Genomic DNA, 22,825 nt, shown 5'->3' with positions numbered 1-22,825 from the left:
CTATAGACACTGGCATGACATAACAACTGTTATTACAACATGAAGTTATTGCACTTGTTGATATAACTTATTGCACATTACACATATGAAGTTACTATCAGTTGCACATATGAAATGATTGCACACATGTATTGCACATTATTATGGTAATTTTTCACTTTATTTCTTTATTGTTTGAGTTGTTCAGTGTGATCATGGCTCTCACATAGAAGCCGTTCCTCAGTCTATTAGTTCTGGCCTTCAGAGTTCTGTACCGTCTACCAGATGGTAGCAGTTCAGAGACTGAGTGTCCAGGGTGGGTTGTGTCCTTTATTATCGCCTGGGCCTCCTCAGGCAGCGGGAGTGGTATGGATCCTGTAGAGAGGGGACGGGGCAGCCGATGCTCCTCTGGGCTGTGGTGACGACCCTCTGGAGCGCCTTCCTGTCTAAGTCAGGATGCTCTCTGTGGAGCATCGGTAAAAGGACACTAGCAGTCTCTGGGAGAGATGGTTGTTCTTTAGTGTCCTTAGAAAATAGAGTCTCCATAAATCATGAGAGCTCCGGCAGCAGAAGGGTGACCTTCTCGTGTTTTTTCTGTTAAATCCAAGTCTTCATACTTTTCTGTGCATCAGCCTCAACATGAGTCTAACTCAGACACAGATCTGGGTTCAGTTCAGACCTGAAAAACAGATGAAATCAAACCAGTCAGTTTAGTTTTAGACGTTAAGTGTAAAAACTAAAACCTGTCCACACAGACCTGTGACTAGTCTGTCAATAAATACAACTATTAGTCTTTATATTCATGCATCATTGTTTAAAAGACAGCCTGTTATTTTCCACCACATGAAAATCATCAGATATTTGACTGGAGTTTGGTTCTAAAAGTTTCTTGTTTGTCAGGATCTGTGTCGACCGGAGCTGAAGACCGTCGAGTTTTCACCAACGAGGACGGTCCATCTGGTGTGTCGCTGTAACAGAGCTGTAAAATCACCAGGTTTTTGACTGGAGTTTGGTGTAAAGTGTTTTCACATTTCCTCTGTGTCTGAAATATTTTTTAGAGACAGTTAAAGAAGAAATAATCCAAATAAAGACCTGAAGACCTCACACTTCTAAGTTATCAACTATGTATTATTAAAGTTTTTACATTTACTGTGAGATCTTCAACAGTTTCATCGTAAACGGCACACTCCTCTCAGAGAGATTAGTTCCTACATTTGAATGTGAGACGTTCCGTTGTAACCGTCACATAAAGCCGTTTGTCCTTTCAATGCTCAATATGTTTAAACAAATGACGAGATAATCTGTGTCCCGACCAGGATCAGGATCATTTGACTGTGAGGAGGGTCGGCGCAGACGGCATCACATTAAAAAGAACCTGAGCTCCATCAACCTTCAGAACGACTTCACCCTCTGAGATCCAGCTCCTCCAACCAGCTCCACCAACCAGCTCCACCAACCAGCTCCACCAAGCAGCTCCAGGTCTGAGTTCATTCATCACATTATTACTTTTTATTATATTCTGTGATTCATGTGTTCATTGTTTGTTAACGTATGATACTGGAATCATTTTAATCTAGAGCGAAAAAAATTAAATGAAAAGTCCTGAAAGTCGACAAAGAACCCAACACAAGTGTATTATTTATTCCAGTAAATTATTCATGTGTTCATATCATGTCCTCCTTGTGTCCAGAATCAGAATCAGAATCAGAATAGACTTTATTGCCAAGCATGATCGTACATTCAAGGAATTTGCTTTGGTGTTGTTACGCCTAAAATAAAATAAAATAAAATATAGAAACTATATTATAGAATAAATATAGAAACTTGCTCTCAGATATATAAACATAAAAATACAACAAAATACAAAAATATATACACAGTATATATATGTGTATATTCCACCAGAACATTTACTGTGGGATGGTAGTGGGTTTGATGTGTTCATGGGGGGGGCTTGGCATTGTTCAGCAGACGCACTGTGGATGGAAAAAAACTGTTCGCCATGCGAGTGGTCCTACACTCCAGGGGTGGAGCAGCAATTTTAAAAGTGGGGGGGTTCTAGAGGTAGCACATGAGCACCGCAACCGCCTTTGGCCCCAGTTTCAGTCTCTTTCTAGATTTTCTTCATCAGGACATGCAAATAATATTGCATTGCCTGGACTTCCCTTCCTCATCCTACATATATACATATACATATCACATATATTTTGTTGTTCTAATCTGTTTTAACTATTCTTTCATCCGAGCCTTTATCGTACTCTATATTATTATTTTATTCCTCTTATTAATTAAGATTTTAATAGTTTTATTGCATTTCATTGTCTTCATTTCTATTCTTTTCTAGTTTCTGAGAGCAGTAACAGGGATGAGTTGATGTAGGGGATTTTTTTCATTGAAAAGAAAGTCTTAAGCTCCAACATACCTTTAAGTTACGTAAATGAACACCTATATGGCATTAATGCAAGAATATGTACTACTACAAAATTGAATTAGTTCATTTATGGATTGACAGCTTTCTGTTTCCCTCCTGTCTCCTAATTACATGACAACTTGAGTGGGACAATAAGTCAATCTTCTGCTGCCTTTTCCTTTTTGGCATTCATAACAAAAAGAATAATGCTTGCAAAACTTTGCATTTGCCACCTGGCTTGCTTAATTACGGAAGCGTATTGCTGCCACACTGTAGAAAAAAAAGGCTCAATATTATGTAATTACATGAAAGTTTCTTGTTATAACATGATATTTTTCACGTTTTAACATGAAAATATCATTATCATGAAATAACGTGATACTTATCTTGTTAAAACGTGAAAAATATCATGTTATAACAAGAAACTTTCATGTAATTACATAATATTGAGCCTTTTTTTTTCTACAGTGTGGCAGCAATACTCTTCCGTACTTAATAGTTTCGTTATTTACAGGCAAAATTCGACATTATTAACTAGTTAAATTACCGCTTCATGCCTCTGCTCTGTTTGCTGTCTGCTGCTGCGAGTGACGGGTTGGCAGCTCCGTGTTAGCGTTTACTTTGCCGGGCGGCCGGGACTAGTGGGTTTGGTCAAATGACTGTGATTGGCTGAATGGCTGTCAATCAATCTAACTGTCTGGGGGACTGAGGTGCGCTCCTTTTCAGTACGCTGATACACAGCCAGGGCGGGCAAATGGTTTAATACCTTAGGAAAAAGTGGGGGGGGGTGAAATCAGCTTGTTGAAAAAGTGGGGGTGTTGCAACACCCCCATCCCCCACGGGTGAGACGCCCATGCTGCACTTGATGGATCGCAGCCGTCTGCCAGAGGGGAGTCTGTTGAATAGTCCGTGTCCAGGGTGAGAGGGATCAGCCACAGTCTTAGCTGCACGCTTCAGAGTCCTGGAAGCGTACAGCTCGTCGAGAGACTTCAGACTGCAGCCAATCACCTTCTCTGCAGAGCGAATGACACGCTGCAGTCCAGTCTCTGCTGTGACCTCCTTGTCACTAAATGTTTCTGGTAACTGCTGATCAGTGGTCTACAGCAGCTTGGAGGAATTTTAGCCCATTCCTCAGAACAGAACCACTTCAGTTCTGAGATGTTGGTGGGTTTCCTCACATCAACTGCTTGCTTCAGGTCCTTCCACAACATTTCTATTGGATTAAGGTCAGGACTTTGACTTGGCCGTTCCTAAACATTCATCTTGTTCTTCTTTAACCGTTCTGATTGTAGAACCACTTGTGTTCTTGGTTCTCGTTGTCTTGCTTCATGACCCAGTTTCTCTTCACATTCAGCTCATGGACAGATGTCCTGACATTTTCTGTTAGAAATAGAAGCTCCTTTGTCCACAAACATGTGTTGTGAAGATCAGACTGAGACAAATCCCTGATTTATTGAAACTAAACCAGGAACTGAACCACACCTGAGTCTCATTACATTGATGGAGACACTAATGAACACATGGACTCTGATTGGATCCTGGAGGAGCTCCTCTCTGATATGTAATATTGGCTCATTTTAGTCTCATATTTCTGGTTCATGTGTTTTTTGGGTTCTCTTTGTTGACTTTCAGGACGTTTTAAATCATTTTTATGTAGAATGCTCTGCAGGATGTTTCTCTGTGTGTCGTTCTGTTCAGACTCTGGTTCAGGTTCAGGAAAAATGGTTAAACTATAAAAGTCAACATCTTTGTTTTCATCATCTTTCCTGAACCTGAACCAGAGTGGTAAATGATGGGACATGAGGGGACGTCTGGAGGTGGACCTGGTCTTTGTGTGCCCAGCTCTGAGACCCACCTGGTTCTGTTCATGTGGTTCTGTCTGTGTTCCTGTAGGTTCTGTTGTCAGTGATGGCGTCTGCCGACCGTCTGCTCCTGCTACTGATAATGACGATGATGATGATGTCCTCGTCCTTCGTCCTGTCCAGCCTCAGCTCTGGAGCGTCCTCTGACCGGCGGGACGAGCACGCTCTGCAGAAACGAGGTAAACTGGAAACAGCTGGAGAATACATCGAGAAGATTCAGACCGTCCTGGATCCGGTCATCGCCCTCATTCCTGTCGCTGGTCCCACCATAAACCACATCCTGAAAGTAACGTCAATGATCCTGAAAGGCAACGAACCAGACGCAACAACTATTCTCATCAAAACCGAGTTTGACAACCTCAACTTCAAGATTGATCAAATTCATGTGGCGACGAAATGGGAGATATGGACCAGTTCCTGCAGCCAGTACGAGGTCAACATCAACAGAGCCTACGATGACTTTCAAACTCTCATACGTGCCTGTAACGACCCAAAGATCAAGAAAGAAGAGAAGCTGAACCGGATCAATCTGTTTAAGAAGGACTACAAAGCCGGGGCTCTGACCGCTGTCAAAGACCTGCACAACAAACTCACAACACAACAGATACCTCCCTCTGGATTTCGGAAGCTGCTGACTGATTACGTCAGATGTCATGAAAAGGAAATCCGAGACTTCAGTTTGCTCATCAACAAGCTCTTCTACCGCGGCAACACTGTCCGGTACTTCTACTCCCAGATGAACGGGGTCCCGGAAGCTGGCGAACTCGCCCAGAAAGCATACGAGTCTATTTCACTCATGTACCAGATCCACAAAGACTGCATCATTAATGCTGAGAAGTACATCAAGCAGGACATCCTGGGCATCATCGAAAACAGCAAGAACCGCAAGCAGCTAGCCAAGAACATTCGGATGCACTTGGAGAAAGCTTACGACAGGTACGACTGGATAGCCGTCGCCTTCATAACACGACACTCAAAACACACAAGTAAGTTCCGAAAACCAGTGAACCTGCACATCGTGCCGTCATTCTTTGAGGTGACCAAAGGGGAGGTTAGCGTAGCGGTAGCGAGGCAGCTGAAAGGCTCTCACAGCAAAGCACACGCGGTCCGACAAGCCATCGAGAAGTGTGTTCCAAAAAGCACCGCATGCAATCAGGTGGAGGACAAGCTCAAGAGCTGTGCAGAGACTGTGGACGGAGTCAAAGTCGGCGAGACGGTCACCGCCGTTCACGCCTACATCGACAAAGCTCACGACAGCTTTAACGCCTTGGATGCAAAGCAGGCGCCGGAGCCGTTGCAAGAAGACGAGTCTGTCGACCCTGAAACAGCGTCAACGGTGCCGTACGTCTACACGGGTAAATGTACAAAGTACTTCATCTTCCCGGTGGGACACTATCGGGTTTTGATCAAAAGCGACGAGGAGATCATGAAGGTGGATCCCTGCACCAAAAAGCAGTGTGGCGGTCCAGGAAAAGGCAAATGCGTCATTTTAGATAAAACCTCAGTGGCGGTGTGTGAATGTGAGCCTCAGCGGTACGGTGTCCACTGTGAGGACAGTGTGGACAGTTATAAGAAGAACATGATGAATGAAAACACAGGAGCGCTTCAGGCCTCCTCTCGTGTGACTGGCTGAAATGAAGATTAATTATTTCAGAAGCCAAGCAGGAAAAACGTGTCCTCTATGAGAAAAACAGGATAAACAGAGGGTTAAAAGGCAGCGGTCTGCTGGAGGCTCCAGGCTGGATGGGAAGTTATAAAGTCTGAAAATGACACTGACGACATTAACTGTCAATAAAAGAATCAGCTGTGAACAGAACACTGAGACCAGGACTAAGATTAATTACTACAATAAACTGACAATTACACTTCAGGTTGTTGATAAAATGTTTAGTAAAAGAATAGTTATATAATAGTTATATATACTTCTATATAATGTTCTTCTCCCTGTTACCTCTTGTGTTGTTGGTGGAGGAGCTTAGCGTTAGAGCAGAGGTCTGATGTAAACCACTCAGCTCATGTTCTTGGACCTTACCTGCCAGGTAACACATTCTCAGACTGTGATATCACTCTGTTGTTACCTGATGTCACCTGACTTCCTGTATGATGTCACAATGACTTCCACCTGTCCGACCATGTGATCACACCTGATGGAGATGTTTTTTCTTGCCTTGAGCTTCTGTGTTAATTAATAAAATTTAAATTCTACTAATTTAATATCTGATTTTATTTTATTTCATACTCTGACGACCGTCTCGGTGCTGCAGCAGTTGTCCGACACTGTCTACATTATTAAATGTTATTTTAAAAGTGATGTTAATGAAGAATGAGGATTATTGAAATGTTTTAATTAACCCATTTAACTTTAAGCCAACGAAACATCAAAGAATTAAAAAATAAAAAGCTAAAACTGTAGAAAAACATTTCAGTTTATGCCCGAAAACGAATGAATTATAATTATATAATATAATAATAATGTTATAATGTTTATTTTAAACTTTGAGTAAGACAGTGACTAAAAACATAAAACGTTCTGTAAATATTAACGTTTTCTTCCATAAATCTGATTTTATTTTTAAATAAAATCAGATTTAAATCAGATCTTTTTCTTTTTCTTATAAACTGCGGCGCTGCCATCTAGCGGCCGGGAGACTGCAGCGCACCGTGTGACCGACAGGTGGCGGCCATAGACTGTATGGTGGCAGCACTTACATTCGCAGAGACACAAACCAGCGAAGAAGAAATTAGCGCGGGTCGTTTGAGTGTTTTGCTAACGGCTACATAAACAGTTAGCATCGGTCCGCTAGCGGAGGTCTGCTCGGTGAGTTCTGTCTTTGAATGACTTTAAATATCATTAAAGGTTCTCGTTGACGGCAGCTTTTTGTTCTCAAGTAACACTTTGATCAGAGTTCAGCTTGAACTGTTTCAGCTCCTACAGCCGCTGTGTTTCCGTTCAGCCTGGTCCTGGTTAGAAACCTGTCATTCCTCTCTGTGTCTTCAGCCAGAAGATCAACCAGGACGTTTCACTAATCGATTACACTTTCTGTTGTATTCGACGCTTAGTTCTTTACGTCCAACTTTTTAAACGACCGTTTAACTGTGCCGATGTTCCCATGAGAATAGTCACCTTAAATTGTTAGATTTTTAAATGGAGTTTGGTGTAGACCTCAGTCGCCACTTAAGGTGAACCTTTGAGTTTATTTTCTAAATTAAACCTGACTTAGTTAATTTACAGTCGCTATGATGGTGTTAATATTGTTATACGTTAACTCTGTACAAGAAGAACAGAACAAACCCTCCCTGCCAGTTCATTAGGTACACTAGTGACGTCATTCTAACCTAAATAATGTTCATAATTCACCTGGACGATGATGATGATGATGATGATGATGATGATGATGATCGGGGAGGATGGACTGATTGATCTGAGGAGATGAGACATGTTTTAGAACCAGCTCCAGGTTCTGGTGTCACTAGCGTACCTAATGAAGTGGCCACTGAGTGTGTGTGAAGACGATGCAGATGAAAACAGAACGTTCACCCAGCATCAGGAGCTCTGAGCTGGAACAATAAAACGTCCGGTTCTTGTTCCTGGTCGTGTCTCAGGTGTCATGGAGTCCACAGAGAACAGGTTCGCTCACCTGCTGCAGCCCATCAGAGAACTCACCAAGAACTGGGAGATCGACGTGGCGTCCGAGCTGAACGACTACTTGGAGGAGGTAAATGATGTTCTATAAGGAACCAGGCTGAGTTTAACTGAACCTGGACTTAGATCCTGAGTGAATGTGAACGATGATCTAACTGAACATCTGTCACAGCTGGATGAGATGTGCATCACGCTGGATGGAGGGAACATCAGGCTGAACTTTGTAGAAGCTGCTCTGCTGATCCAGGGCTCGGCCTGCATCTACAGCAAGAAGGTCAGTGAACGCCTCACGGGCCGACCAGCTGATCAGTGGGTTCTGTTACTGATCAGCTGATCAGTGGGTTCTGTTACCGACCAGCTGATCAGTGGGTTCTGTTACTGATCAGCTGATCAGTGGGTTCTGTTACTGATCAGCTGATCAGTGGGTTCTGTTATTGATCAGCTGATCAGTGGGTTCTGTTATTGATCAGCTGATCAGTGGGTTCTGTTACCGACCAGCTGATCAGTGGGTTCTGTTATTGATCAGCTGATCAGTGGGTTCTGTTATTGATCAGCTGATCAGTGGGTTCTGTTATTGATCAGCTGATCAGTGGGTTCTGTTACCGACCAGCTGGTCAGTGGGTTCTGTTATTGATCAGCTGATCAGTGGGTTCTGTTACCGACCAGCTGATCAGTGGGTTCTGTTACCGACCAGCTGATCAGTGGGTTCTGTTACCGACCAGCTGATCAGTGGGTTCTGTTACCGACCAGCTGATCAGTGGGTTCTGTTACTGACCAGCTGATCAGTGGGTTCTGTTACTGACCAGCTGATCAGTGGGTTCTGTTACTGACCAGCTGATCAGTGGGTTCTGTTACCGACCAGCTGATCAGTGGGTTTTGTTACCGACCAGCTGATCAGTGGGTTCTGTTATTGACCAGCTGATCAGTGGGTTCTGTTATTGACCAGCTGATCAGTGGGTTCTGTTACTGACCAGCTGATCAGTGGGTTCTGTTACCGACCAGCTGATCAGTGGGTTCTGTTACCGACCAGCTGATCAGTGGGTTCTGTTATTGACCAGCTGATCAGTGGGTTCTGTTACTGACCAGCTGATCAGTGGGTTCTGTTACCGACCAGCTGATCAGTGGGTTCTGTTATTGACCAGCTGATCAGTGGGTTCTGTTACCGACCAGCTGATCAGTGGGTTCTGTTACCGACCAGCTGATCAGTGGGTTCTGTTACCGACCAGCTGATCAGTGGGTTCTGTTATTGACCAGCTGATCAGTGGGTTCTGTTATTGACCAGCTGATCAGTGGGTTCTGTTATTGACCAGCTGATCAGTGGGTTCTGTTACCGACCAGCTGATCAGTGGGTTCTGTTACCGACCAGCTGATCAGTGGGTTCTGTTACCGACCAGCTGATCAGTGGGTTCTGTTACCGACCAGCTGATCAGTGGGTTCTGTTATTGACCAGCTGATCAGTGGGTTCTGTTACTGACCAGCTGATCAGTGGGTTCTGTTACCGACCAGCTGATCAGTGGGTTCTGTTATTGACCAGCTGATCAGTGGGTTCTGTTACCGACCAGCTGATCAGTGGGTTCTGTTATTGACCAGCTGATCAGTGGGTTCTGTTACCGACCAGCTGATCAGTGGGTTCTGTTATTGACCAGCTGATCAGTGGGTTCTGTTACCGACCAGCTGATCAGTGGGTTCTGTTATTGACCAGCTGATCAGTGGGTTCTGTTACCGACCAGCTGATCAGTGGGTTCTGTTACCGACCAGCTGATCAGTGGGTTCTGTTATTGACCAGCTGATCAGTGGGTTCTGTTACCGACCAGCTGATCAGTGGGTTCTGTCATTGACCAGCTGATCAGTGGGTTCTGTTACCGATCAGCTGATCAGTGGGTTCTGTTATTGACCAGCTGATCAGTGGGTTCTGTTACCGACCAGCTGATCAGTGGGTCCTGTTATTGACCAGCTGATCAGTGGGTTCTGTTACCGATCAGCTGATCAGTGGGTTCTGTTATTGACCAGCTGATCAGTGGGTTCTGTTATTGACCAGCTGATCAGTGGGTTCTGTTACCGACCAGCTGATCAGTGGGTTCTGCTACCAATCAGCTGATCAGTGGGTTCTGTTATTGATCAGCTGATCAGTGGGTTCTGTTATTGACCAGCTGATCAGTGGGTTCTGTTATTGACCAGCTGATCAGTGGGTTCTGTTACCGACCAGCTGATCAGTGGGTTCTGCTACCAATCAGCTGATCAGTGGGTTCTGTTACCGACCAGCTGATCAGTGGGTTCTGCTACCAATCAGCTGATCAGTGGGTTCTGTTACCGACCAGCTGATCAGTGGGTTCTGCTACCAATCAGCTGATCAGTGGGTTCTGTTACTAATCAGCTGATCAGTGGGTTCTGTTATTGATCAGCTGATCAGTGGGTTCTGTTATTGACCAGCTGATCAGTGGGTTCTGTTATTGATCAGTGGGTTCTGTTACTGATCAGTTCTGTGTCTGAGCAGGTGGAGCTGCTCCACAACCTGGTCTACCAGACTCTGGAGTACATCAACGACAGGAACAAGAAGTAGGAATATTAAACCATGAGTCAGAATAAAGTCAGAGTTCTTCTTTCTGTGTCTGACGGTTTTCTCTGGCGACAGACGGAGCAAACAGTCGGCGGCGTCGCAGGAGGACGGTGGAGCGACCAGCAGCCACGACGCCGACGATGAGGAGGAGGTAAGAAAACAGAAAGTCACGTGACCAGGTCTCTAATCAGCTAAATATCAAACAGAGTCTGTACCTTTACCTGCTCCTCCTCTCAGCCTTTACCTCCTCCTCTCAGCCTTTACCTGCTCCTCTCAGCCTTTACCTGCTCCTCCTCTCAGCCTTTACCTCCTCCTCTCAGCCTTTACCTGCTCCTCCTCTCAGCCTTTACCTCCTCCTCTCAGCCTTTACCTCCTCCTCTCAGCCTTTACCTGCTCCTCCTCTCAGCCTTTACCTGCTCCTCCTCTCAGCCTTTACCTCCTCCTCTCAGCCTTTACCTCCTCCTCTCAGCCTTTACCTGCTCCTCCTCTCAGCCTTTACCTGCTCCTCCTCTCAGCCTTTACCTCCTCCTCTCAGTCTTTACCTGCTCCTCCTCTCAGCCTTTACCTCCTCCTCTCAGCCTTTACCTCCTCCTCTCAGCCTTTACCTCCTCCTCTCAGCCTTTACCTGCTCCTCCTCTCAGCCTTTACCTGCTCCTCCTCTCAGTCTTTACCTGCTCCTCCTCTCAGTCTTTACCTGCTCCTCCTCTCAGCCTTTACCTCCTCCTCTCAGTCTTTACCTGCTCCTCCTCTCAGCCTTTACCTCCTCCTCTCAGCCTTTACCTCCTCCTCTCAGCCTTTACCTGCTCCTCCTCTCAGCCTTTACCTGCTCCTCTCAGCCTTTACCTCCTCCTCTCAGTCTTTACCTGCTCCTCTCAGCTCCTCTCAGCCTTTACCTCCTCCTCTCAGCCTTTACCTGCTCCTCTCAGCCTTTACCTCCTCCTCTCAGCCTTTACCTGCTCCTCTCAGTCTTTACCTGCTCCTCTCAGCTCCTCTCAGCCTTTACCTCCTCCTCTCAGCCTTTACCTCCTCCTCTCAGTCTTTACCTGCTCCTCTCAGCCTTTACCTCCTCCTCTCAGCTCCTCTCAGCCTTTACCTCCTCCTCTCAGCCTTTACCTGCTCCTCTCAGCCTTTACCTCCTCCTCTCAGCCTTTACCTGCTCCTCTCAGCCTTTACCTCCTCCTCTCAGCCTTTACCTCCTCCTCTCAGCCTTTACCTCCTCCTCTCAGCTCCTCTCAGCCTTTACCTCCTCCTCTCAGTCTTTACCTGCTCCTCTCAGCCTTTACCTCCTCCTCTCAGCTCCTCTCAGCCTTTACCTCCTCCTCTCAGCCTTTACCTCCTCCTCTCAGCCTTTACCTCCTCCTCTCAGCCTTTACCTCCTCCTCTCAGCTCCTCTCAGCCTTTACCTCCTCCTCTCAGCCTTTACCTGCTCCTCTCAGCCTTTACCTCCTCCTCTCAGCCTTTACCTCCTCCTCTCAGCCTTTACCTCCTCCTCTCAGCCTTTACCTCCTCCTCTCAGCCTTTACCTCCTCCTCTCAGCCTTTACCTGCTCCTCTCAGCCTTTACCTGCTCCTCTCAGCCTTTACCTGCTCCTCCTCTCAGCCTTTACCTCCTCCTCTCAGCCTTTACCTGCTCCTCTCAGCCTTTACCTCCTCCTCTCAGCCTTTACCTGCTCCTCTCAGCCTTTACCTCCTCCTCTCAGCTCCTCTCAGCCTTTACCTGCTCCTCCTCTCAGCCTTTACCTGCTCCTCCTCTCAGCCTTTACCTCCTCCTCTCAGCCTTTACCTGCTCCTCCTCTCAGCCTTTACCTCCTCCTCTCAGCCTTTACCTCCTCCTCTCAGCCTTTACCTCCTCCTCTCAGCCTTTACCTGCTCCTCCTCTCAGCCTTTACCTCCTCCTCTCAGCTCCTCTCAGCCTTTACCTCCTCCTCTCAGCCTTTACCTCCTCCTCTCAGCCTTTACCTCCTCCTCTCAGCCTTTACCTCCTCCTCTCAGCCTTTACCTGCTCCTCCTCTCAGCCTTTACCTGCTCCTCTCAGCCTTTACCTCCTCCTCTCAGTCTTTACCTGCTCCTCTCAGCTCCTCTCAGCCTTTACCTCCTCCTCTCAGCCTTTACCTGCTCCTCCTCTCAGCCTTTACCTGCTCCTCCTCTCAGCCTTTACCTGCTCCTCTCAGCCTTTACCTCCTCCTCTCAGCTCCTCTCAGCCTTTACCTCCTCCTCTCAGCCTTTACCTGCTCCTCTCAGCCTTTACCTCCTCCTCTCAGCCTTTACCTCCTCCTCTCAGCCTTTACCTCCTCCTCTCAGCCTTTACCTGCTCCTCCTCTCAGCCTTTACCTCCTCCTCTCAGTCTTTACCTGCTCCTCCTCTCAGCCTTTACCTGCTCCTCTCAGCCTTTACCTGCTCCTCCTCTCAGTCTTTACCTGCTCCTCTCAGCTCCTCTCAGCCTTTACCTCCTCCTCTCAGCCTTTACCTCCTCCTCTCAGTCTTTACCTGCTCCTCTCAGCCTTTACCTCCTCCTCTCAGCTCCTCTCAGCCTTTACCTCCTCCTCTCAGCCTTTACCTGCTCCTCTCAGCCTTTACCTCCTCCTCTCAGCCTTTACCTGCTCCTCTCAGCCTTTACCTCCTCCTCTCAGCCTTTACCTCCTCCTCTCAGCCTTTACCTCCTCCTCTCAGCTCCTCTCAGCCTTTACCTCCTCCTCTCAGTCTTTACCTGCTCCTCTCAGCCTTTACCTCCTCCTCTCAGCTCCTCTCAGCCTTTACCTCCTCCTCTCAGCCTTTACCTCCTCCTCTCAGCCTTTACCTCCTCCTCTCAGCCTTTACCTCCTCCTCTCAGCTCCTCTCAGCCTTTACCTCCTCCTCTCAGCCTTTACCTGCTCCTCTCAGCCTTTACCTCCTCCTCTCAGCCTTTACCTCCTCCTCTCAGCCTTTACCTCCTCCTCTCAGCCTTTACCTGCTCCTCTCAGCCTTTACCTGCTCCTCTCAGCCTTTACCTGCTCCTCCTCTCAGCCTTTACCTCCTCCTCTCAGCCTTTACCTGCTCCTCTCAGCCTTTACCTCCTCCTCTCAGCCTTTACCTGCTCCTCTCAGCCTTTACCTCCTCCTCTCAGCTCCTCTCAGCCTTTACCTGCTCCTCCTCTCAGCCTTTACCTGCTCCTCCTCTCAGCCTTTACCTCCTCCTCTCAGCCTTTACCTGCTCCTCCTCTCAGCCTTTACCTCCTCCTCTCAGCCTTTACCTCCTCCTCTCAGCCTTTACCTCCTCCTCTCAGCCTTTACCTGCTCCTCCTCTCAGCCTTTACCTCCTCCTCTCAGCTCCTCTCAGCCTTTACCTCCTCCTCTCAGCCTTTACCTCCTCCTCTCAGCATTTACCTCCTCCTCTCAGCCTTTACCTCCTCCTCTCAGCCTTTACCTGCTCCTCCTCTCAGCATTTACCTCCTCCTCTCAGCCTTTACCTCCTCCTCTCAGCCTTTACCTCCTCCTCTCAGCCTTTACCTCCTCCTCTCAGCCTTTACCTCCTCCTCTCAGCTCCTCTCAGCCTTTACCTCCTCCTCTCAGCCTTTACCTCCTCCTCTCAGCCTTTACCTCCTCCTCTCAGCATTTACCTCCTCCTCTCAGCCTTTACCTGCTCCTCCTCTCAGCCTTTACCTCCTCCTCTCAGCCTTTACCTCCTCCTCTCAGCCTTTACCTCCTCCTCTCAGCATTTACCTCCTCCTCTCAGCCTTTACCTGCTCCTCTCAGCCTTTACCTGCTCCTCCTCTCAGCCTTTACCTCCTCCTCTCAGCCTTTACCTGCTCCTCCTCTCAGCTCCTCTCAGCCTTTACCTGCTCCTCCTCTCAGCCTTTACCTCCTCCTCTCAGCCTTTACCTCCTCCTCTCAGCCTTTACCTCCTCCTCTCAGCCTTTACCTCCTCCTCTCAGCTCCTCTCAGCCTTTACCTGCTCCTCTCAGCCTTTACCTCCTCCTCTCAGCTCCTCTCAGCCTTTACCTGCTCCTCTCAGCCTTTACCTGCTCCTCTCAGCCTTTACCTCCTCCTCTCAGCTCCTCTCAGCCTTTACCTCCTCCTCTCAGCTCCTCTCAGCCTTTACCTGCTCCTCCTCTCAGCTCCTCTCAGCCTTTACCTGCTCCTCCTCTCAGCCTTTACCTCCTCCTCTCAGCCTTTACCTGCTCCTCCTCTCAGCCTTTACCTCCTCCTCTCAGCTCCTCTCAGCCTTTACCTGCTCCTCCTCTCAGCATTTACCTCCTCCTCTCAGCCTTTACCTGCTCCTCCTCTCAGCCTTTACCTCCTCCTCTCAGCATTTACCTCCTCCTCTCAGCCTTTACCTCCTCCTCTCAGCCTTTACCTCCTCCTCTCAGCCTTTACCTGCTCCTCCTCTCAGCCTTTACCTCCTCCTCTCAGCCTTTACCTGCTCCTCCTCTCAGCTCCTCTCAGCCTTTACCTGCTCCTCCTCTCAGCCTTTACCTCCTCCTCTCAGCCTTTACCTCCTCCTCTCAGCCTTTACCTCCTCCTCTCAGCCTTTACCTCCTCCTCTCAGCTCCTCTCAGCCTTTACCTGCTCCTCTCAGCCTTTACCTGCTCCTCTCAGCCTTTACCTCCTCCTCTCAGCTCCTCTCAGCCTTTACCTGCTCCTCTCAGCCTTTACCTGCTCCTCTCAGCCTTTACCTCCTCCTCTCAGCTCCTCTCAGCCTTTACCTCCTCCTCTCAGCTCCTCTCAGCCTTTACCTGCTCCTCCTCTCAGCCTTTACCTGCTCCTCCTCTCAGCTCCTCTCAGCCTTTACCTGCTCCTCCTCTCAGCCTTTACCTCCTCCTCTCAGCCTTTACCTGCTCCTCCTCTCAGCCTTTACCTCCTCCTCTCAGCTCCTCTCAGCCTTTACCTCCTCCTCTCAGCTCCTCTCAGCCTTTACCTCCTCCTCCTCTCAGCCTTTCTGTCCTGTCTTTTCTCTTTAACAGTTTCTGATCCATCATGAATCAAACATTCATGTTTAACAGCTCATGACGTACAAAACACTGAGTTCTCTCCTTAAATTGTCAGATTTTTAAATGGAGTTTGGTGCAAACCTCAGAGTCGCCGGTAAAATGAGTGTTTGAGAGTTTATTTATAAATTAAAGCCAAGTTCATTAATTTACAGTCTCTGTGTCATCTTTAATCAGCTGACTGGTTTAAACCTGTTTTCCTCTTGTGGTCTGTGGGCTGACCCGGTGCATTCTGGGTAACGGAGTCTTTGTCTCCTTCAGTTCAGTGCATTGGAGCTGGAGGTGTCAGAGTCGTCTGAGCAGAGCGACTCTAACTCGGTGAGTATCTCTCCTCCTCCTCCTTCTCTTCCTCCTTCTCTTCCTTCTCCTCCTCTTCCTCTTCCTCCTCCTGCTCCTCCTCCTCTTCCTCCTGCTCCTCCTCCTCCTGCTCCTCCTCTTCCTCCTCCTCCTCCTCCTGCTCCTCCTCCTCCTCCTCTGACTGTTCTCTGTGTTCCAGATGGTCAGCGTGGTTCCTCTTCCTCCAGAGTCTCTGATTCCTCCTTGTAGGAGCCAAATTAAGTTTTGTGTTGATTTATGTTTCTTTCTTGTGAATAGTAGTGAGTGTATGTGTGTGTGTATGAATGAGTGAGTGAGAGATTATATGGCCACAGGTTGTCTGTTTACCCCCACCTAGTGGACTTGAAGGTCAGTGGAGGCTGAAGGTGGAACCCAAGGGGAACAAGGCTTTAAGAACAGGAAGCCACAGCATCTGGGCGTGGCTGAGAGGGCAAACAGTCTTTTGACCGTGCTGCGTGGAGACGTGACAAGCCAGTCAATCCGTTTGATAACTAAGAGACTGCTTTAGTTTAATTTTTTATTTTATTTTTATTCAAGTTCTGTACCACCAACAACAACAATAAATGGTCATTGGAACAACCGGATCAACCATCATTACTCATCTTCTACACTACACCAGCACGCGTCAGGATATTTCAGTCACCAGTAGCAGTAACTCAGGGATCAAAAGGGAGAAACAGAAAAGCTGCTACATTTAGTCAAAAGACTGCTCTGAATGGATGTACTTGGACCAAAGGAATCTTGGATACTCTGAACAAAGGAACACCAGACCAGGAAGTTCAAGTGACATCTTGGATTGTTTGAAGGCCGAAATCAATCCTAGACAATCCAAAGGAATCGGTACGTTAAGCAAAGAACTTTTTAAGCAATCTTGCTCTATTAATTTATAAGAATTCATTTTGATGAACATTTAGTTATATTTTTGAAAGAAAAAGTACTTTTTGAATTTACCCATGGAACAAAGAGCTTCAATCAATATGGAGGACATTAACACTGATGTTGCACCTGTTGAGGTAGAAAAGCAAGAAGAATTGACTGAGTTAGAAAAGAAGAAGAAAGAAGCAAAAAATGCAAGAAAGAACAAGTGTGCTGCATTAACTCGCAAAATGAACCAAACAACTGAGCTTATGACTGATACAGTCAATTTGCATAAAGTAAAGGAGAGTGTTCAGAAATACAATGACATGTTTGAAGAGTTTAATGACCTGCACAAACAATACCAACAGTTTTTATCACAAGATGAGTGTGCTGCAGACACCAAACAGTGGTATGAACCCAAGTTAATTAACATCAATGAGTTCAAGATTAAGGCTGAGTTATGGATACAGTCATGTCATGTTCAACCACTACCAGAAAGAGATGAAATTGGTCCTAAAGACAGCATCTCTCTAGTAAGTCAGGGTTCACGTAAAAGTAGAAGTTCACATGCAAGCTCAGTGTCAGCTCGTCTGGTAGCACATGCTGAGAAGGCAGCGCTTTTAGCAAAAGCCACTGCTTTGAAAGAAAGGCATGCATTAGAAGAAAAGGAAGAGCTCTTAGCTAAAGAAAGAGAAGAAATAAGAAGACAAAAGGAGACTCTGAACTTCGCAGCTGAGTTGTCTGCAGCAAATGCAAAGCTCGCAGTGTTGGATAGCGCAGAAGAACAAGTCTATTCCACCCCAGCGGATGGCATGAACGCATACTTTCAGGAGAGGAACTTGGAACTTGCCAACATGGAAACTCTGCTAAATGGGGCTCCAACCACCAATGTGCACGAACATAGGAGTGTGCGTCCAAGAGATGGGGTACAGCATCTACAGCATCTGCCATTGTATCGACCACCATACACAGAAGATCGTTCCTATGGTGACCGGAGAGGACACTGGTTATTCCAGGAGACCCAGGGTGTTATAGGGATAGCACAAGGGCAGGCACAATCTCTGCAGGCAGACAGTATAGCTCAAGAGGGGGCTAGAATTGCTGAAAAATCCCATGATCAATCTGACAGAGCAGAACTCAGCACAGAATATAGACAGCTGGATGATGTTCTTCAATCTCATGCAGACAGAGCAGGTCCTACATTATCAGAGCAAGAGCTGGAGCATCGTAGACCATTAGAGGAAGGGGCAGCTTCCAATAGGCTAATTTCTGTCTTAAACAGACAAAATGAAATTACGTATATGCTTCTCAGACAGCAGCAATTGTCATTATTGCCACCTAAAAGTGTCACTGTATTTGATGGGGACATTTTACAGTTTAGGTCATTTATGACGTCTTTTGAACACAACATTGAGACGAAAACTGACAGTGGACAGGATAGGTTGTTCTACTTGGAGCAATTTACTAGAGGACCAGCTAGAGACCTAGTAAGAAGTTGTCAGCATATGGGTGGAGAACAGGGCTATCTCAGGGCAAAGCGCTTGTTGCTTGAACATTTTGGCAATGAGTATAAAATTTCCACTGCCTATATTGAAAAGGTTCTCAATTGGCCAAATATAAAACCTGAAGATCCCAAAGCCTTGAATGAGTATTCCCTGTACCTCAAAGGATGCTGCAATGCCATGGCGAAGATGAACTACATGGATGAATTGAACGTAGCCTCTACCTTGAAAGCCATTGTTATGAAATTACCCTACAAGCTGCGGGATAGATGGAGGACTAAAGCTCAAGAGAAACTGGAAGACAACAACAACAGGATTACATTTACAGACCTTGTACAGTTCATTGAGAAACAGGCCAAGATATGTTCCAACCCGATATTTGGAGATATACAAGAACCAGTTGCAAGCAGGAATAAAAGGCCCAATGTAAGTAAGACCCTTTTTAGGCCAAAGTCTACCTATGCAACTAATGTAACAACACTGAGCACTCCAGCTGCTCCAAGCATGAATAGTAATGTGAAAACTCCATGCCTCTGCTGTGATGGTGCTCATTGTCTGGAGAACTGCACTCACTTTAAGAAGAAAACACACAGGGAAAAATTAAACCTCTTAAAGGAAAAAGGACTGTGCTTTGGTTGTTTGTGTAAAGGGCACATGAGCAAAGACTGCAAAGACCGTCTTACATGTAACATCTGCAATCAAACACATCCCAATGTGCTGCACATCAACTTTGGGGCTAAAGGTCACGCCTCAAGGTTGGCAGAGCAGCCACAGAAACAGATCAGCAAGGTGTCATCAAATGCTTGTGGACATACAGGGGCTGGATACAGTAAATGTGCACTATCAATCCTTCCTGTGCAAGTTAAGTCTGTCAAAGGCAACAAAATCAGTCAAACTTATGCTCTTCTTGATCAAGGCAGTTCGGCAACATTCTGCACGGAGAGGCTGGCGCAGAAGTTAGGTCTAGAAGGGAAACAAACAACCGTACTGCTGAGAACAATGGCACATGAGAAACCCATAAAAAGTGTCTTAATATCAGGTTTAGAAGTCAGTGAACTTAATGGCAAGACGTTTATTCCTTTACCTGATGTCTACACACAGGAATCCATGCCTGTAACAAAGGAGAACATCCCAACACAAGATGATTTAAAGCAATGGCCTTACCTTAGTGAAGTCCAGTTACCTCACATAGACAGTGACATTGACCTGCTCATAGGAATGAATGCAGCAAATGTTATGGAACCATGGCAGGTAATCAACTCACAAGAAGATGGACCTTATGCTGTAAGAACATTGTTAGGTTGGGTAATCAACGGTCCATTGGGAGGTAGCAGCAAAGGTGCGGAAATGGCCACAGTGACTGCAAACAGGATCTCCTTGGTTGACCTGCAAGAACTCCTGGTGAGTCAATATAACACAGACTTCAATGAGAGAGCCTATGAAGAAAAAAGTGAAATGTCAGTGAATGACAAAAAATTCCTGAACATAGTCAATGAATCTGTAAAGATGAAAGAGGGTCATTACTGCATTAACTTACCTTTCAAGGCAGATAACATCACAATGCCCAACAACCGCGTTGTTGCAGAACAGCGCCTGTGTAACCTGAAAAGGAAGTTCAAAAGGGATCCAAACTATCAGAGGGAGTATACAGAGTTCCTCAGTGATGTCATTCACAAGGGCTATGCTGAAAAGGTTCCCTCTGCACAACTGAATAGAACTGATGGAAAAGTTTGGTATATCCCCCATCATGGGGTATATCACCCAAAAAAGAAGACTATTAGAGTAGTGTTTGATTGTGGTGCGACCTTTCAAGGGACATCCCTTAACTCTGAACTACTCCAAGGCCCAAATTTGACAAACACACTGATTGGAGTACTGACACGTTTCCGAGAACAACCAGTAGCACTGATGGCGGACATACAGGCCATGTTCCACCAAGTCAAGGTGACTGAAAGTGACACAGACTTTCTGCGCTTCTTATGGTGGCCACAAGGAAAGGTGGATGATGCTCCAGTGGAATATCGCATGACAGTGCATTTGTTTGGCGCAGTCTCTTCGCCAAGCATAGCCAACTTTGCTCTCAGAAAAACTGCACAGGACAATGCAAGCAACTTCCCTCCTGAGGTAATAAACACAATCATGGAGCACTTTTATGTAGATGATTGCTTGAAATCACTAGCCACTGAACTAGAAGCAATGGAACTAATTTCAAACATCACTGTAGTCTGTCATAGAGGAGGCTTCCATTTGTCAAAGTGGATAAGCAATAGTAGAGCTGTCCTTGGTGCTGTTCCACAAGAAGACAGAGCTAAAGAGATAAAAGACTTGGACTTGAGCAAAGATCAACTGCCCATGGAACGAGCCTTAGGACTTCAGTGGTGTGTCCAACGTGACTCTTTCAAGTTCAACATCACCATTAGTGAGCGTGCACTTACCAGAAGGGGCATCCTATCCATGGTAAGCTCTGTATATGATCCATTAGGCTTTCTGTCTCCACTTACCTTGCCAGCTAAACTGTTGTTGCAAGAATTGTGCCGACAGAACCTTGGATGGGACATGACCGTTCCCAACACAATTTCTAACCAGTGGACCAAATGGACCGGGAGTCTCTCACAACTCACAGACTTTGAAGTTCCACGCTGCTTCAAGCCAAATGATTTTGGTGAGTCAGTGCATAGCCAGATCCACCACTTCTCTGATGCCAGTGAGCTAGGCTATGGTACAGTCAGCTATCTCAGAATGACAAATGCAGAAGGAAAGATCTATGTAGCATTCTTGATGGGCAAGTCAAGAGTAGCTCCATTAAAGCGGCAGACCATCCCAAGGCTGGAGTTAGCAGCTGCAGCTTTATCAGTTAAAGTGGATAAAATGTTGAGAGAAGAATTGCTGCCACCTACAAATAGGTCAGTATTTTGGACTGACAGTACATCTGTTTTAAAGTATATCTCAAACGACCACACACGTTTTCATACCTATGTGGCAAATAGGACATCTAGGATTAGGGAGGCTACACAAATCTTTCAGTGGAGACATATTGACACAAAGAGAAACCCTGCTGATGACTGCTCTAGAGGTGTGAGCGCAGAGAGGTTCATGAAGAACCCAAGATGGATCTCTGGACCAGAGTTCCTTTGGTCATCAGAAGAGGACTGGCCGAACGAATCTGTGGACAATGTTGAACTGTGTGAAGATGATCCAGAGGTGAGGAAATCTGCAACAGTGAATGCAATTATTCAGACATGTGAGGAAAGGCCCACAGACAAGTTACTCAATCACTTTTCAGACTGGCTGAAGTTGAGGGTAGCTGTTGCATGGATCCTCAAAGTTAAAGAAGCGTTAAAACACCTTGTGCAGAAAAGAAATGATACAAAGAAAGGTTGTAAGATAACTCAGAGGGTAACCAGAATGACTAAAGGGTATGTCACAGACAACATAAAAGAAGCAATAACTGTTGATGATCTAATTATGGCAGAAAAGGCTATTCTCGCTTATGTACAAAGGCAAAGTTTCCCTGAGGAGATCAGCATACTGCAAGAGGGTGCTTCCAATGTCAAAAAGGGCAGTAGCATATATAGACTGGATCCAGTGCTGGACAATGGAATCCTCAGAGTGGGTGGTCGCCTCAGAAGAACAGCAATGCCTGAGGAAAGAAAACACCCTGCCATTTTGGCCAAAAACCACCACGTGTCCACTCTGATCCTGCGCCACGTCCATATTCAAACTGGACACGGAGGAAGGAACCACATGTTATCTGAGGTACGAAAAACATACTGGATAACAAATGGTAACTCTGCTGCTAGAAAGATTCTCTCTCACTGTGTGACTTGCAGAAAGCATAGAGGTAAAGCCGGCGAACAAAAGATGGCTGACCTGCCAAGTGAAAGACTGGTCCCAGACTTACCACCATTCTTTAACGTTGGCCTTGACTACTTTGGTCCTTTTGAAGTAAGAAGGGGAAGGAGCGCAGTGAAGAGATACGGCGTCATCTTTACCTGCATGACCAGCAGAGCAGTACATCTAGAGGTAGCATGTTCTTTAAGTACAGACTCATGCATCAATGCCATTCGAAGGTTTCTGTGTCGAAGAGGGCAGGCACGACACCTACGATCAGATAATGGCACAAACCTTGTAGGTTCAGAAAGAGAGTTAAGAGAAGCACTCAAAACTTTAGATCAAAGGAAGATCCACCAGACTCTTATGAAGGAAGGAGTTCAGTGGAGCTTTAACCCCCCTACAGCTTCTCATCATGGTGGGTTGTGGGAACGCCTCATCAGAATGGTAAGGCATGTCTTATGCTCAGTCTTAAAACAACAAACCTTAGACGATGAAGGGCTAAACACTGTCTTTTGTGAAGTAGAGGCAATTCTTAACAGTCGTCCCATTACTAAGGTATCTGGTGACCCACAAGATCTAGAGGCCATAACACCAAATCATATTCTGTTGCTCAGGACTAATCCACTTCTGCCCCCTGGAGTCTTTTCAAGGTCAGACCTATACCACAGGAGACGCTGGAGACAGGTCCAGTATATAGCAGAGCTGTTCTGGAAGAGGTGGCTTCTGGAATACCTCCCTCTTCTACAAGAACGACAAAGATGGTCAAGAGCAAGAAGAAACTTCATCCCAGGGGACATCGTCCTGATCGCAGACAACACCACTCCTCGCAGTTCGTGGCTACTGGGAAGAATTGTTGAAGCCAAACCTGATGCCAGAGGTCAT

General features: G+C 46.3%; 1 protein-coding gene across 2 annotated transcripts in view; it reads left to right on the top strand.

The window, feature by feature from the left end:
- The first annotated feature begins 6,985 nt into the window (after nt 1-6,985).
- The window catches only part of ncaph2 (non-SMC condensin II complex, subunit H2), a 22,020-nt gene continuing 6,180 nt past the window's right edge, over nt 6,986-22,825 (top strand). For both annotated transcript variants that reach the window (XM_084573160.1, XM_084573159.1), the window contains exons 1-6: nt 6,986-7,069; nt 7,855-7,967; nt 8,067-8,168; nt 10,389-10,450; nt 10,527-10,602; nt 15,675-15,731. In XM_084573160.1, the coding sequence (XP_084429286.1) occupies nt 7,860-7,967; nt 8,067-8,168; nt 10,389-10,450; nt 10,527-10,602; nt 15,675-15,731 (405 nt within the window). In that variant the 5' untranslated portion in view covers nt 6,986-7,069; nt 7,855-7,859. The remainder of the gene's footprint in view (nt 7,070-7,854; nt 7,968-8,066; nt 8,169-10,388; nt 10,451-10,526; nt 10,603-15,674; nt 15,732-22,825) is intronic.

The sequence above is a fragment of the Chelon labrosus genome (assembly GCF_963514085.1).
Source record: "Chelon labrosus genome assembly, chromosome: 23".
Lineage (NCBI taxonomy): Eukaryota > Metazoa > Chordata > Actinopteri > Mugiliformes > Mugilidae > Chelon > Chelon labrosus.
Note: the sequence above shows the minus strand (reverse complement) of the source record. Positions and strands in the feature narration are given on the sequence as shown.